At 43.8% G+C, this 17,887-nt stretch overlaps 1 protein-coding gene across 1 annotated transcript in view; it reads left to right on the top strand.

Moving 5' to 3' along the window:
* Positions 1-14,283, top strand: part of LOC146175190 (isoamyl acetate-hydrolyzing esterase 1 homolog) — a 57,562-nt gene extending 43,279 nt beyond the window's left edge. The window contains exons 5-6 of the mRNA XM_084583674.1: positions 1,993-2,111; positions 12,862-14,283. Of these exons, the coding sequence (XP_084439800.1) occupies positions 1,993-2,111; positions 12,862-13,065 (323 nt within the window). The 3' untranslated portion in view covers positions 13,066-14,283. The remainder of the gene's footprint in view (positions 1-1,992; positions 2,112-12,861) is intronic.
* The last annotated feature ends 3,604 nt before the right edge of the window (positions 14,284-17,887 follow it).

The following is a 17,887-nucleotide window of genomic DNA, read 5'->3' as shown; positions in this document are numbered from 1 at the left end:
ATTGCAAGGCGGCATAATACGTGAAAAAATATGGCGACCATCCCACCTTTGCGATTACTGTAGAAAGAAGCGAAAGGCAGGCTTATTGATTTAGGATGTCTAAGGAATGAACGAGTTAGGTAAATGGCGACGATTTATTCCTTTTTCTTACATGACTGCTGCAGCTAAGGCTAAGGTTAGCGCAGCATGACCCTTGCGTTTATATTCTAAGCGTTCGGGCTGCGAAGTGTACGTCGCCAGAGTAACTTGGAGATTGAGAAAAAACAAAGATCTGGCTAAAATATCATACACCGCGCAATAACCTTTGAGAGGCCAAGTTTAAAGCACAGCTTCTGTGTGCCGCCCTTTGCTAACGCAGTGCGCTGCGAAGGCAATGCTGCGATTATGCCTAGCGAAGAGACGAGCGTTTCAGAATCTTAGTAATTGGAGAGCGTGCGATAAAACATCATCTGAACCTACCTTCTTTCCGCTCAAATAATATGTGGCAGAAAGCCCAATCATTTTAAACAAGATCGATGCTGCAGAATAAAGGTACGATTGCAGTACGAAAGGTAAGAATTTTTGAAATATTTCGTGCAGAGAACATCGCTGTCTTACATTTTCGTAACTGCGCACTGCGACAAATGAATATCAGTTAAAGTCATATATGGACACACAAAAGCTGGAACGGAGATGTTTCAGGATTACCCTCCGCTAATTCTAAAAGTAATACTTGTGAGGAATTATGAAGGGTTTGGCTGAACAATAATTACAATGTCAACGGACGTCAGAAAACAAGTGAAGATCGTAACAAAGTAATTGATATCTGACAACTAAATTCTTATCTATTACAGCTTGGAAACTGCTTGTTACTGAATAATTCTAGCCTGAATTATTAAAAACTATCAGTTATTGGTATTTACAAAGCGCGATTACCCTTTGCGCTTTGTCTCAAGAATATTTGGCCACTTTACCCAAGAAAAATGAATATCTTTGAAAAGCCCGCGCAATGCAAGCATCCTTGCGCACGTACCTTGATAGCGCTATACGAGCTTCTTTGTCTCGCCTCTTTCCTACATTTCTTACCGCTGCCCTTAAACATAGGAGTGAGGGAAGATCAGGTGGCATGTACATTGTGAAGCAGTGGGCTGTGAAGGTTGCTGGGGAGCAGTGCTCGATTGCGTGGGGTTTTTAAAAGAGCGTGTCTTCTGTGCGAGGTGGACGAAGTTTATTGTGCTACAGCGCCGCAGGTAATGGACCGTCTCTATCTTCAACCCTAACTCAAAAAAAGAATCAGCATCTGTCCAAGCGATGGGTCTCCTTCCGTTTCTTCCCAAGTTTAGTTGCAGAGCAGCGGGAACTTGCCCGCAAGTATAGCGGAAACAGCTTTCGTGAAGATGGTTTTGCCCCTAGGCCAAGTCCTGTCTAGTGCTCCTGGAGAAAGCAGCGGACCGGGGCACCTCCTGGCCCAGATATTACTCAGAAATCCTTGATGCTCCATAGAGGCCGCTTCCGTGCCTGCACAATGCCGATCATTCCTGCCAAATTATTCTAGTGGACCCGCATTGGCGAAGGTCTAGGGTGGACTTCTTGTAGAGACTGTTTTCGCTAAAACAGCGAATAAATATGCAGCATAACTCGTGCTTGAGCTCCAAATATATTACGAATGAAATGATAAAAGCCAATGAAACCTTGTAGAGAACCCCAAATCACATATAAAGTCAAATATAACATGGTTCTAGGAACATTTTGCGAACTGTACTAAGTGCTTGTCACAGAATCGCAAAGCGAAGAGTTAGGAACTGCCTCGCTATGATTCCGCACAGAACTGAAAAAAAGGTGCCTCAGAGGCAAATAGAAATCCTCATTGCAGGCTGAAGTTTGGAGGACTTGCCGCCGAAATTAATTTCGCCTTGTCTTCCACAGTCGTGGTCAGCAGTGAAGTGCACGTGTCGATATCTTTGACACCGCATAGCAGAAAGTTCGCTGCTGTTACACCCTTGTTTTCTTCAGGTAAAGAAACGCACAGAACGCTGCCATCTGTTACAAAGTACGCGAAAGAATGCGCCAAGGTTGGCTCCAAAAGAGGGGTCAAGATCGTCGACGCCCACTCGGAGTTCCTGAAAGACGCGGTAAGCAGTGGGCGCTTTGTAACTATCTTCTGTTTTCGATTTGTCTTGTTGCAGGCATGATAGTTATTGGATATTCAGGTGCCGTTAAGAAGGTGGTACCGAGTAGCGATATAGACCACGTGCCACCTTCACACGAATGCTCTGGGCATGTGCGCCTCTCTCATTTCTCCTGGATCAAAATGAATCGGCTGCTTCTAGTGTCCTACTGCACATTCACAGTTGATGCGAGAAGGAACAACTGACGTGCCACTTATCCGGCGCAGTTAACACACCCCGTAAGCCCAAAGCGCACCTGCGTCAGGGTTCTTTCGTTAGTTTCGATTTAAACTACTTCAGCGCACCTCGGGGTTCATTATAGTGCAATTTAAGAGTCGAACCCAGACAGAAATGAGGTAACAAGACTCATCGCACTTGGAGATTGTAGGGGAGTGGCGTTTAAAAGCGATAATCTATGTGCATCAGTCCAATAGAATACTGAGAAGTGTGCCGTCTACTGACTAAGAACGTGTCCTTTCAGCGATGAAAACCCTGAGAGGGCGCTACGTGTAACTACATGGCTATGCGCGAGAAGCAGAGAGCTTGGCGAGCCGTCTCAGGCCCCGCAATTTGTTTAATTTGCTTCAGGACGCAATACGTGGCATTGTTACGAATGCGTTAGTTTAAACATTTTTCTGCTTAGACATCAGGGCTTCACCTAACCATGGCGGTTCACACGGAAGTTTTCAGTTATTTTGGGGCGTACGCGGTCGCTAGATGAAAATAACCTCGCATGCAGGAAGTCAACTGTGCCCAGCGCAATGATACTGAATGCAGTTAACCTGCCGTGAAAGGAGAGGCAATTTTACGAATGCATTGCAGAAATTTTATTGCTCGTGCAAGTTTGGTTGTAACAGTGCCTGTATAATACATACACTTTGTAAGCTGACAAAGCTATAGCAAGGAGCCCTTGAAGAAAAGAAGTAAACCAGGAATATTGAACACTATTTCTCAAGAGGCAGCCATAAATATTATGATTGATCAGCGCGTAGAAACCTCAGCAAAATATTTTAGCGGGAAGTAAAAGAATCTTTAAAACAACGTACAGATAGGCAGTAAAAAAAAAGGGTGCATCGCAATAAGTCAACGCGATAAAAATACCACGCACTATACATAAAGCTTAAACATAGATGGCTAGAAGAAGCCTGCGTACCAAGCAGCCTTTCACTGACGCACTAACTTTATTACATTACTATAATCAAATACAAATTTGCGACTGAAGGATAGATTCATAAATGTAATTGCCAAAGATTAGAAAACATACGCAAACCATAAAAATAAGCCAGGTAAATAAATGCATGTGAGGTAAAGTGTCAGAAACAAGTAGACGTTATAAAGCAAATAAATATCACATGTGGCGCCACGACAGCGACTGTTTGTACCTCCTCATCTTCAGTTGTTTAATTTGTTCCGTCTTAAAACTGAATTGTGCAATGTTTTAGACACGGCGCTTACAATTGCTTCTGCAATTCGGTTTCAGTTTGTTTTTGTGTTTTATTCGCTCTAAGGCCCTCTACACCTTAATGTTTACCTTTTACGTTTTATAGATTTTACCGCTATTGCTTTTTATCTCCCATTATTGTTAAGCCATTGTTTATTTTGTGTTCTATTGACTGCTGTTTTAACCACAATTTCCATTTTTAACTTTTACGTTTTATACATTTTACCGCCATTGAATTTCCTCTTCATCTTCCATTATTGTTAATCTATTGTTCATCTTGTGTTCCATCGATGGCTGTTTTCCAGCACAATTTGAAACATTAGCAAATGTTTTAACTTACTGACGTGACTATCCTAGATTGGCCGGTGACTGAGCACTTTCTTTATTGATATTCCACCCCCAGTTCTCTCCGCTACATAATCTCTGCCTTTTTGCAATAAAGCTCAGTTTCAGCACCTTGTGTATGTGACTTCTTGTGTCTCTGTGTACCGTCCTTTGCGCTGTTCCAAATAGGGAGAATAAGCCGGAGCCCCACGAAGTGAGCCTAAAGCCAGAGATCCAGCGGGAACTGGATGAAAGCATCAGGGCTGTGGGCATGGAGACTGTAACTGCAGATCAAACAGATCAGCGATATGCGATTGATGTACTGTGGTCGATCAGCGCCGACGACTAAGCACAGTCTGTTGCAGGGCATATAGGAGAAGAATACTCGGAGGAATTTGGACTCATTGTGTGGGCTACAGTGTAATTCGAGCCTGTGCAGCCATGCCGTTGCGTGTCCATCTTATTTAGGGTTGGTGCCGGGTTGTGGAAGTTAGAAACCGGTCTTAGTGGAGCATGCCATCACGGACTGACGAAAGTTACGATCGAGTTGTCAGTAACGATTTCATAATGGTGGCCATTGAAGTGAATGGTATCTGTTCCAGCTTCGAGCTGCGTTTCATCTCAGGGGGCGGAGCGTGTTGCAGATTGGGCAAGAATCTGCAAGCGGAACGACGAGGAAGAAGAGGTTTTGGACTGGGATCGCGTGGTAGAGACTGAGTGCCATATTGGAATATTGAGAATAGTGTGGATAGCCGGGTATTAAATGCAGTTCAAAGGTGTCCTGGTGCCTGCCCTCCTTCTTCTATGTAGTGCTCGGGAGATCGTGTCTATCTCCATTCTTTATAGAAATTTTGTTACTTTCGTTATGCAGAACTATGGTTATTTTGCAGGCAGTGAATATAGGGTGACCAAGTTGACTTAGCCGAGCGTCAAAAAACAAAATATTTGAGGTAGGTTAGAGAAACTTTCTATACAGCTGCCAGCCATCTGGCACACCGCAATGAATTTTTTTTTTATTTTTCAAATAAAATAATTAGTAATAAGATATTTTTCTTGCTAGCCCTTAGACCCCCTTCATGGATCACTGCCTTGTCGTGGCGGAGGGGCTTGCGAAACTCGATGAAGTCGTGAGCTCTGCTGTGTAGGGCCACCCAAGATAGACAGGCCACGGCAGAGAGTTCTGACAAAATGTGATTCACTGGAGAAGGTAATGGCAACCCACTCCAGTATTTCCTGCCAAGAAAACCCTATGGCCAGTCACAATACCATTAATGATATGGCGCCGGAAGATGAGCCCCCCAGGTTGGAAGGCGTCCCACATGTTACTGGGGATGAACAAAGGGCGATTCCTAGTAGCTCCAGGACGAATGAAGCGGCTGGGCTAAAGCCAAAAGGACGCTCAGTTGTGGATGTGTCGGGAAGCGACCGGAAAGTCCGATGTTGCAAGGAGATATATCACATAGCAACATGGAATGTAAGATCTATGACGCAAGGTAAACTGGATGTCGTCAAGCGAGAAATGAACCGATTGAACATTGATATCTTGGGTATCAGCGAGCTCAAGTGGACCGGAATGGGAGAATTTAACTCCGGCGACCATTATGTCTTTTATTGTGGGCACGAATCCAAGAGAAGGAAGGGGGTCGCTCTCATAGTAAACAGAAAAATGGGTAAAGCAGTGCTAGGGTACAACCCCAAAAACGACCGAATGATTTCACTTCGGATCCAAGGTCACCCTCTCAACATAGCAGTTATCCAAGTCTATGCACCGACCACTACTGCTGAAGAAGCTGACGTTGAGAGATTTTATGCGGACCTACAATGCCTTTTAGACCGCACCCCATCATCAGACGTCGTTTTTCTCGTAGGAGACTGGAATGCTAAGGTCGGGAGTGAAGAAATATCCGGAATTGTAGGCAAGTTCGGTCTTGGCGAGTCAAATGAAGCTAGACAGAGGCTAGTAGAATTTTGTCAAGAAAACAACCTGACCATAGCGAATACTCGTTTTGAACAGCAGAAGAGGCGCCTGTACACATGGACTTCACCGGACGGTCTCTACAGGAATCAGATCGATTATATTCTTTGCCGGCAGAGATGGAGAAGCGCTATGCAAGCAGTAAAAACAAGGCCTGGGGCCGATAGTGGCACCGATCATCAGCTTCTTGTTGCCAAAATTAAGCTTCGATTGAGGAAAACTCAGAAAACTAGAAGGCCTTTCAGGTATGATCTGGATCAAATTCCATTAGAATATGCTGTGGAAGGAGCAATCGATTTCAAGAATTAGATCTAGAAGACAGGGAGCCCGAAGAGATGTGGACTGATGTTCGTGATATAATACAAGAAGTTGCTACTAAGGTAGTTCCAAAGCAAAAGAAATGCAAGAAAGCAAACTGGTTATCTGAAGACGCTTTGCAAATAGCTGAGGAAAGGAGGATGGCAAAAGTTATGGGGGAAAGAGAAAGATACAAGGTTCTCAATGCGGATTTTCAGAAAATAGCAAGGAGAGATAAGAATGCCTTCCTGAACATACAGTGCCAAGCAGTTGAGGACAACAGCCAATTAAGGAACACAAGAGCTCTGTACAAGACAATCAAAGATATCAAAGGAAGCTTCTGTGCTAAGCTGGGCGTGATAAAGGACAAACGAGGCAAGGACCTCACTGAAGCCTCAGAGATAAAGAAGAGGTGGCAGGAATACACAGAAGAACTGTACAAGAAGGACCCGAATGTGCAAACCCAACATAAGGCGGTTGTGATTACTGATCTCGAACCGGGCATCCTGAAGAGTGAAGTTGAATCGGCCTTAGCCAGTCTTGCTAAGAAGAAAGCCAGCGGAAGTGATGGCATTCCAGCTGAGTTGCTTCAAAACCTCAACCATGACGCTGTTAGCATTCTGCATACATTATGTCAGAAGATTTGGACAACTCTGCAGTGGCCACAGGATTGGAGGAGGTCAGTTTACATCCCCATTCCAAAGAAAGGCAGTGCCAAAGATTGTTCCAACTACCGCACGATCGCACTTATTTCGCATGCTAGCAAGGTGATGTTGAAAATCCTCTAAGGTAGACTGCAGCAGTATGTGGATCGGGAGCTTCCGGACGTACAAGCTGGGTTTCGCAAGGGCAGAGGAACTAGAGACCAAATTGCCAACCTCCGCTGGATCATGGAAAAAGCAAGAGTTCCAGAAACCCATCTACTTCTGCTTTATTGATTATGCGAAAGCGTTTGACTGCGTAGATCACAGCAGATTGTGGCGAGCTCTCCAAGAGATGGGAGTTCCAATTCATCTCATCTGTCTCCTCAGGAACCTGTATGAAGGACAAGAGGCCACAGTCAGAACTGGGCATGGTCTTACCGATTGGTTTCCGATTGAGAAAGGAGTGAGGCAAGGCTGCATACTGTCGCCCTGCCTATTTAACCTATATGCAGAGTGCATCATGAGGAAGGCCGGTCTGGACGAGTCTTCATATGGAGTGAAGATTGCTGGAAAACGTATCAACAACCTTAGATATGCGGATGATACCACTTTAATGGCAGAAAGTGAAGTGGAACTCAAGAGACTTTTGATGCGGGTACAAGAAGAGAGTGAGAAGTTTGGGCTTAAACTGAACATCAAAAAGACAAAGATCATGGCGTCTTGCCATATCAAGTCCTGGAGCATCAATGGACAAGAAGTGGAAGCTGTGACAGATTTTCTCTTCTTGGGCTCCAAGATTACCTCGGAAGGAGACTGCAGCCATGAAATTAGGAGACGCCTGCTTCTGGCAAAGAGAGCAATGGTTAGCCTTGACCACCTAGTAAAGAGCAGAGACATTAGTCTGCCAACCAAGATCCGTATAACTCGTGCTATGGTCTTTCCAATTGTGATGTATGGATGCGAGAGTTGGACTGTGAAAAAGGCTGACCGCCGAAGAATTGACGCGTTTGAATTGTGGGGCTGGCGAAGACTCTTGAGAGTTCCTTGGACTGCCAGAAGATCAAATCAGTCGATATTGTCGACCATAAACCCTGACTGCTCATTGGAGGGTCAAATTCTAAAGTTAAAACTCAGCTACTTTGGTCATCTGATGAAAAGAGAGGAGTCGCTGGAGGAAGATTTGATGTTGGGAAAGGTTGACGGTCGCCGGAGAAGGGGTAGGCAGCGAACGCGATGGTTAGATGGCATCCTCGAGGCACTGCAGATGAAGTTATGTGATGTTAGGAAGATAGTGAGAGACCGGAAAGCGTGGCGTGAAATGGTCCATAGGGTCACGAAGAGTCGGACACGACTGAACGACTGAACTGAACTGAACTGAACTGAAGCCCTTAGACAATTGACGTTGATGATGACCCAAAATTTATAATTTACGCCGATGACTCCTGCCTGTTTTTTGAGGGAAAAGATTACGAAATGCTTGTCAATCGCGCTAACAGTATTTTAAGCAAACTTCATTATTGGTGTGCTTGCAATGGATTGGTTGTTAAGGCGCAAAAACCTAAGGCTATTGTCTTTCGAGCTAAAAGAAAAATAATCGTATCAAACAGTTATCTGCACATAAACCAGCAGCCTATTGAAACCGTCAGCGAATTTAGAACTCAGAGTATTTTTCCCCGAGTACATGCTGTGGGATGCTTATACAAATCACGTCATAACGAGCTTAGCTCGCATTATAGGATTATTGTATAGAAATCGGAATTTATTTCCATTTAGCACAAGATTTCTCATCTATCATACATTGTTTTTATCACACGCAAAACAACTATTTTTTAGTATGGGCAAGACAACATCAACAAATGTGTAAAACTTTTGGTAATGCAAAATAAGGTAATCCAGATTATTACAAGTTCCAAACCAGACTGTTCCGCAGATAGCTTGCTCCGTAAATTGAGGCTAATTAACATGGAGAACCTCTATAACTATCGCCTTTGTGAAATGCTAAGAGATGAAAAGAAACTGAACGCTAAACCTGTCACTAATCTAGCAAACTTACGAAGAAACGCATTTTTATACAGCTAGGCATCCTGAGCCCTGGGTAGGGCAGTGCAGCCGAAATAACTGTGATGACCAAGTGCTGCGAGAGACAGTACCAAGTATATTAAACTATTTATACCAAAAAGATGTTGACTTGATGAAAGTTCCAAAATCAGTGTTCAGAGATCTATTCCTTCAGTAAACATTTAATTCTGGTTTGTTCGTTGCACTATACTTCATAAACTTAGTTCTTTTATTTTTTTCTCATTTCCTTTTCTGTTCTGAGTTTTGTACTGAAAGAAAGTGAATTTATGCTACTCAGATATCGTTTGTCTTCTTAATGTTGTATTACGTTTTCAAATGACAGGGTCATGTTGAGCGTGAATATATGCTGTTTGCGTGTGGGCTTCATAGAGGTTATAGATAATTCTCATTGCTTTAGTAGTGTATAGATTTATCATTGTCTGATTTTTTACGGATTATCTGTATGGGCACGTCTTTTGTGCGCTCTGCTGCTGTCTGTGTGAATACGGGGCGTAAAAGCTTGTCAAGCGGCTGTCCAGCAGCTTTTTCTTTCATCTCTCCATGTTTTGAGAAAATATGAAATAAACAGTATCTTATCTTATCTTAAATGTGAGCGAGCGCCTCCGGGGTGTCACAGTGGTTACGGCGCTCGACTAGTGTTCCCAAGGATGTGGGATCGTATCCACGCCTCAGCGGCCGCTTTTTCGGTGGAGGCGAAAAGCAATGCGCCCATGTGCTGTGCGATGTCAGTGGACTGTGTGCTGGTCGATGTCAGTGTGGTTGGGCTACCAGCGGAACATCAAACAAAAATCTCTCTTATTTCCGCTTCCCACTACCGCATTCGCGCACTACGAAGTGTGTGTGCTTTCTCCTGTCGCGTCTTCTCTCCGCTTTCCTGTTCTGTTAACATTGAACTATGACACAGCGGAAAACAATGTGACACGGCCGAGAACAATGCACGCAACGAAGCACAGAAGCAGCCGTAGTGCGAGTTCTTCCCGCGCGCGAGCGAAGCGGCTGGACGGCTCGGAGGTGCACCGAGGATTCTCGATTAGTCCGCTTAAGGAACTGCTATCGCGACCCCCTACCACTTCCATTGACTGTCAGCACCCTCTATGCTTTGCATCGCCAAGCACGCATACACCTGGTTGCAGTGCTGCTCGCCGAAAACGGCACTCTTTCCAAAATTGTAGCACACAGTAGTGCATAGACGCAGCGCGCGACTGCAGCAGCAGCCGAACTTTCGAACCACCGATGCGAAGCTGTATCTTTTTGCTAACGGCTGTTCGAATCCGTCTCGATGAGAAGTTAATAAACGGTAGCTTACACAGCTCGTTGGGCTGGAAAGCCGTCGGCATAGTAGTAGTTGGCACTGCGCGTCGGAAATAATTGGGGGCTGCGTAAAAAATTTGTATCACGATAATTTGTTATTATAGCGATTGATGATTGATCGATGTATGTTATCCCGTGAGGAGGTAATGAAATGAATGCAAATAATTAATAAAGTGATCAATTAAAGAAATAAATGTGGGTTTAAAGGTGCTAAATGCTTATAATTAAAAGCCAATCTTTGTTGATACCACTTAAGAATATCTAGAGTGCGTAATGGATCAAACAATTGAAGGAATCGAGAAATGAAAAAAAAAACTAGTTGTGGTTTAGCAGTGGTTAACCCTAGTTGAGTAACGAAAGCAACTACGGGGACACTTGGGAACACTTAAGCTCATCCTTGATGGGTATGACGCGAGAGCGTAAGCTACCAGCCCACATATAAATTGAGAAGGGTTCAACGCTGCTGAACCGAATGTGGAGGTAAAGCATTAGCTGCGGGTTACCGAGCGTTCTTCGTCTTCTTCGTGGCTGTTCAAGGTCATTCGTTACTGCGGCCGCAGACTACGCGACGGGCCGAAACCTGGCGTAGTATTGTTTTCGCAATACATGCAGTGCTTTCAAAGGTGTCAAACGGCGAAGAAAGGAAGGTGAATGTTCAATTGTGCGAATATCGGAATATGGGTGTTTAAGGAAAATAAAACTGCTTTAAATATTACATTTTACGAGGAATTGACGCTAACGTTTGGGCTAGCTGGCCGCGCAGTGGTAGATCCAGTTAATCTAAAGCAAGCAAGTGTAGGAGAAAATACACTCTAACCAGATTCGTTGTGTCAACTCACGGTTTCTAAACCCGAGTGGGCTGTGCATTCGCGCGTTTATACATGTTCGAGAGGCCTTATACCTCAGTATTTTGCCGTTTAAAAGATTTAAATTCCTTCACTGGTGCCGTTCTTGGTAGTAACGTCATTAATACACCACTGCGTGACCATGGATTGCACAAATGGCCAAACAAAGGAGGCCGATTGTCGAGAGTGTATGAGGGAAGCATGAAATTACAGTGCGGCTTTGGTGTGTCTGCTTCAGCGCTTCCTATTTTCTTCTCTTGTAATTCAAGTTGTTGCGATGCTCGGCTAAAGATTTGGGCTTCTCCGTAACATCCCCATCATTTGTAAGTCGGCGACTGTGTGTGTTTGTGTGCCTCCTTCTTCGTCCCTTATATTACGCTCTCTTAACAATTAACAGCAAAAGGCTGCGCTGGAGGTATCCATTACTGTGAATCTGCATTCCGCGTTTGATTAGCAGTCTTTACGGTTGCAGGAGATGGAAAATAAGGGCTGGTTGGTACATGGTCACAAATGGAAAGAAACAGCGCTAAAGACGGGACAGGAGAGCAGACAAACACATGCGCTGTGTTTTCCTGCTCTTCTGTTCCGTCTTAGTTACGCTGTTTCTTTCAATTTTTTACGGTTAATTCACTGTGCGTTTGTGCCTGCAGTTGCAATTGAAATTTTAAAATATAATTGAAAATACATGTACTGCGAGCGATACAACAAAGATATCTTCATAGGTAACTGCGACACCCAACCTGTGGTAGAAGAGCGCAGTTCTTCACAGTCACGCCGGACGATAACTGCTATTTCCAACCACTTCTGCCTGTTAAAATGAATGGTACGGTTTGCTGGCGCGGTCATACAAACCACATGGCACCATGGTGCCAGACAGCATCCGCGAGCATGGCGAATTAGTCCTTCTACACTGCCGCTGCCGTTGGCATACGCACAGCCCGAGATGGGGTCAGGAGCCAGCATGAATGCTCAAGGTTGGGCTGATAATGGGCGCCGCCATCAAATTAAGATGAGGGTGCCCAGACACCGAGACTAAAATAGTCTGTAATGAGCTCTTTTGCCTCTGCCAGCGGGTGCGCGTTCGATTTCATCCAGTAGCGTTTGGAATTTTCATCAGCTGAAACACCTTGTGAAAATGGACTACATTACTTTTTGCCAAGTTTATTGCCAATTTATGCAAGGCAGACAGAGCTTTTCTTAACAAATATGAATCATTTTCACACAAAAGTCTGTGAACAGAAAAAGGTATGTATACAACGAGACGAGCAATTTGATGATGGTGCGAACAATATGTCGGGCGACAGATTTCTCGGTGCGTTCTTAAATTTTCGTTCTTAAAAATTCGTTCTTAAATTTTGTAAGCATTTTAGCGTAAGTGAGGTGAGGTAGAAGCGAAGAGACTAAGCTACACAATAGTAATTAAGCATCATTTATACATGTTGCCTTGTCATAGATGTGTAAACGCCTGATCGTGTGTGCAAGAATGTAGCAGCAAAAGTAAAATAGAAGGAAAAATCATTGATATGGACTAACCAATTAGGAATGCGATATATTTATAGCGTCAGTAAGATAGAAATTAGCGGGGACAAACTCTAGCTTAGAAGAGAAAAGCGCACTGCGAACACCGCGTGCATTATAAAGCTTTAATCAATGTGCGTGCCAGACAGTGTTTTTGTAGTTGTGTTTAGTGTCGTATTGCATCTAGCATTTGACAGTTATCAGTGAATACAGGCGTCAAATGTGTCCTTGCTGCTTTTCAAAGCTTCCCCTTTCTTTCTTTGGCGCATGGCTACACCAGCACTGGAGCAGGCTGCTGTCTGACGGCGTCAACTTGTCCCCTGCCGGGTCACACAAGCTCACCACTTTGCTCCTGCCAGCAATCAAAGAAGCTGTGGGCGATGCGCCGCGGTTATTTCCGGATTTCGCCGAATTCCATCCTGAGAAGCCTGAAGACGAAATCTCCACTTGGACGTCCGAAGCCTGTGGCTGTGCACGTTTATAGTCCCAAATATGGAGCTAATATTTACGCCAAGACTTACACAAAACGACCATAAAATTTTAGTTTTTCTTGCTGCTTCTGCAGAATTTTAGCAGACAGTTGTAGGACTATGTACTACCTTTATTGAATGTTTGACCAATTGAAGCTGGAGGAAACTGAATAAGTTGGAACACTTACCAACCCTCATGCGCGCCTCCTTCGCGGTTAGCTATCATTTGTATGTCTCCAGAGGTTCGCGACGGCCAATAAACATATGTTGCAAACTCCACAATATCCTCCTAAATTGTCTCGGGGACTCTAACTCGGGCGTTTCAATTCCGATTGCGCTGTATTCAGGTCGATCATGTTCGATACGACGCGCGCACGCACGCACATACTACCGCCCAAGTAGCACAACAGCATCAGACCAATACCGGCACAGCATTGGAAAAAATTGGCACAAATGTCGTACCTTTATTGGCATTCGGCCCAAATGCAACCCGAGCCTATATATAACCTGGCTAAAAACTGATGTAGGACCAATATTTAGCCGTCGAAAAAACCGGCATACCTACGATGCTGGTTTTCCAGTTTCAAACCAATATTTATATATATTCTTTTTTATTGGCTGTTCTATATTGGCAACCCAACCGTATTTGTCGGCTATCGTAATATTTGCCATCAGATGTTCTTCACTGACTTCTAAATATTTTCATCCTCTCAAATTCATCGGCACTGCAATATTTGTAAGCCAAGCCTACATACTGGAAGGCATAATGTTAGTATCCGGATTTATATGCTGGTTACATGTTTTTTTTTTTCCAATCCATTGCTTGCAGTCATTCACATGCATCAATATGTTTGTGCAACTCATTGGAAGAAATGCATTGAAGCAAAACCAGAAATATTTATTATGAATGGGATTTCTTTCTTTAGTAATAAAAGAGCGCGCATGTGTCCCAGTGGTTTGTTGGAAAACTCAATGGAAGGCTCAATGGCAGCATCTGTATTTAGGTGTTTAGGTGGCTGGTGAGTGGCGCGTTTCCGAAAGGCGGCGCAGGTAGTGTCCAAGTGCAAGGCAAGTGACTAAATGATGGGAAGTTCTAGATGCCGTCTGAAAAAACTCAACCAGGTGCCTCCTTCAGCTTTTCCCACGCTCGATTGCTCTGGGAATCCATCTGATAATAAACACCTGTATCTCAGCGATGTCTATATTGTCCTTGTAATAGATATGAAATCTGCGGAAACAGAGAAAATAAAAACAAATATACTGTTAGCGCGGCTCCCCACGCGCAGTTATCGTGTGTCACAGCTCCGTCAGGGAGATCTCAGCAGCACCTGTCACAACATTGCAGGACGGGCAATATATGCTTATTCATTTTCGTTTGCAGCAAAGTTTCTAAGTCTATAGTCACACTACCGGGAATTTTTTTTGCTTTGTGGCGTTATAAGCTAAAACTGCAAGGAAACAATGATCGAGATATGGGACTTTCGTAGTACAGTAAGCAGCAAGGAAAACTCTTTTCCTGCAAAAACAAAAAAAAGGCCCCGTGTACTGCATATTAAAGTCATGCGTGTGCAAATTTAAGGAAAAATGTGGCAGGTTACATTCCTGCTTTATTTCCGCTAATGCAAGAAAACGGAACGCTTTCCAGCTCGAGACCGAGCCATATCGAACGTCGCGCAACCGCAGACGATTAGCGGGAACAAAATGCAGGACATGTTGACGTAATTTATTTCAGGCGCATAGCAAAGTTCATGTGCAGCAACGGAGTTTATGACCAAAATACACGTGAAGAGGTCCATGGAGGAATAATTATTGCGTAAGTTCATGGAAAAGAGATACACTGAGCCAGCTCGACTTCTAAGAGGCATTGGACACCTGTTATGCTTTAAAGAAGAGAAAAAGGAGTAATGGAAGGTACTAAGTGCAGGCCAATAAAAAAAAAAGCAGGTCTGTTATAAGCTGAAGGTAATTATGACTAGCTTATATAAAGCATCACCTGCTATCGCTCCACACAGCTGCAATCCAAGTGCCTAAATGCTTGTTTTTTTTGTTCTCCATGCTTCATTACATTGATGCTGATGATACTCAAGGTATTGTATTGCAGTCTCCGAAGGGATGGACAGCATAACACGAAATGGTGCTGACTCTGAAAGCAAAATTTAAGGGCAGATGGGCATTGCAAGCAAAATGAAATGAAACCTTCATGCAAAAACGGATGAGTCTAAATATTTCTGGTCATAAAATATATGGGAGCAAACAGCATTCTATGCGTACAACAGATAATGATTGACCAAGAGTGCGAAGCAGTAACACATCACTACGTATTTGTACGCTTCGTGTCTGATTAGAATAGTAAGAGTAACTTCTTTTTGCAAAGCAGACGTGAAAACAAAGGTCGAACAGAACAGCCTTGAGGCTGGGAAGTTCTCGCCATACTACGGCATTTTATTCCAGAAAATCATAGTTATCAGCCAATAACATCTGCGCATTCTTACAACAAATAATTAATACAACAAAAAGTACAATTGTGTACAGCGAATGGAGCCCTAGCTTTGGGGAATACCCCGAAGATAAGTAGGCTGAGACTGAGCGAAAAGCAACTCTGTCGACAGTCGTTAGCGATGACCTGTACGGTACTGGCGTAAAAATGAAACACTGCTCCAAGTTAACTTATGTATCGCTTGCTTTTGTATGCGGCCCCTCAGGCACGATGTACAACAGCGTGGAGCACGAAAATTTAGTAGAAGGAATTATATATTACCATCTTCCCTGGGACAATTTCAGCTGTTTCAGCTTAAAAGCATATCTACGCATACATGCAAAAAACTAAGATAGGCTCAGAATCTAAAAAAAAAACCTGTTGCAATCACGCAAGGTGCTTGATGAAAAGCAGAGCTAAATAATTAGAAATAAGTCTCATGTGCTGAAATAATACGCGAACTTTTGGGTACCCTTGGAGACAAAGCAGCGATAAATTATTTTTGTTTTGCATTCTGCAGCTCGCAAAACATTAGGCCACAAATGTGCGTACAAATTACAACTTTAAAATAGAACCAAGAAATATACTCACTCATTTGGCAGCTAGTGCTGCTAAGCGTATTGATGGAATGTAAAAATTTGGTTTCTCTGAGAGAACAGCCTTGGGCCGAAAAGGCACATCCGTGTTCGACCTTCCCTTTTTTCAGTCGGCCGCGGCGTGCACGAGTGCTGGCGCGGGGCACAGAGGCAGCGCGCAGCGTAGGGATCGTTCGTAGAGGATGAGAGGGGTGAAATGAGCAATGAATGCAGCAAGGGTCCGTAAACCGTCGAACGGGGCAAGCGCGTTCTGTGAACATGGACAAAGCAAGGGGTTTCGTGGAGCCAGTGCTGCTGTCAAGTGTCTTCATTGCTTCAGCATACAACTTGAAGTTACACTTCCTCTCACAAGATGTTGTAGCACTACGAAAGGCAGAGGCACCTGGTCCAATCAGGATCAAGCGCACAAAAATAAGCATTTGTGCTCCTACCCACCTCTCGCCCCCCAAATCGGTGGGGATGACAGTAGAGGCACAATTCTCCATTATAGAGCCCAGGTGCGAGAGGCACTTAGGAGCACAATTGCAAGGGCTCCTCTTCCACAATGCTGCAGATATCTCGTGAGACGAAGCATAGATGAAAGTGGGGGGGGGGGAGGGGGGGGCAGAAAAGAAGGAGTTGGTCATCGGGTATTGGAGGCGAGTGCATTGTTTGCACCCAGTCATTTCTAAGAATTCGCGACAAGATTTTCGTGTCGCTTTCAAGTGCATGCCTCTTGGCGGATATATCGTCTGCTGAAGATATATGCTGGAAGTGCATGCCAGCACGGAACGCCAGGGACCAGGCTAGCTTCTTGGTTCAACTGTGCTTGCGAATAAAAAAATAGTTATGTTACAGCTGTAGAGCGCATTCAGTTATCTTAAAAATATTTGCGCTCAAATATAACTTTCGCGAAATTGTGAGGCCTAAATATAAAAGATTGGGAAAAAAATTCCGCTCAGATATAATTTCCGGGAACTTGTGAGGCTTACATATAAAGGAATGGGCTAGAGAATTGGGTAGTGTAATTTGTCTTTTCATTATACATACATCTATCTGCTAACGAGTAACGAGAATAAAATTCTCACATAATTCTCGTGAATGGGCTTAATGTTATCTGCGCTCTTGGCTAAAGCAGTACGCAATAAATAAAAATGCCTCTAAATGGAAACACATTTGCTGTATTTTGATAAGGTGTCTAGCCCAGGTATATGGGAATAACTAGCAATATTTTTAATCTGCATTTCTTGCAAGCTAAAGAAAAAAGAAAAGCAGGATAGCGCACAGCCAAATGTGCCCAGAGAAAACCGGGGCGTCGCTTCTCTTTATGAGATGCAACTGAAATGCCACATTGGTAAATTTCATCAGAGTGAAGTCACGTGTAAGCTTGTTCGATACCAACCGGCCGCGCTAATCATGCCAACGTGTTCTCTTTCTACATAAAGCACGGGTACAGCAATATTTTCTACCTATGCTGTCACAAATTTTCGATTTTGTGCAGTGATGCTTGTCTCAGTCTTAACGCACGTTTCTCATTTTCATCCTCACTTCTGTTTTAAACTATGTTCATTGTGCTATTCTTTCTGTGTGTAGTCCAGCGCCATTCTTGCTAAGTGCGTCGTGAAATGAAGACTGCAGTAGTTTGTCAGCATGGAAAAATATAGAAATCAATCAGTAAAACAGTTTGGCGTGGCTCATCTACACAGTTTGCAGATTTTTAACAACACATAATCACAAGTATATCAAAGCTGTTTCGCAAGTACGCTATGCGGACAGGCGTACAGA

Source organism: Amblyomma maculatum, chromosome 11 (assembly GCF_055883805.1).
Source record: "Amblyomma maculatum isolate TAMU_Amacu chromosome 11, ASM5588380v1, whole genome shotgun sequence".
Taxonomy (NCBI): domain Eukaryota; kingdom Metazoa; phylum Arthropoda; class Arachnida; order Ixodida; family Ixodidae; genus Amblyomma; species Amblyomma maculatum.
The sequence above is the reverse complement of the archived record's forward strand: the minus strand, read 5'-3'. Positions and strand labels throughout refer to the sequence as shown.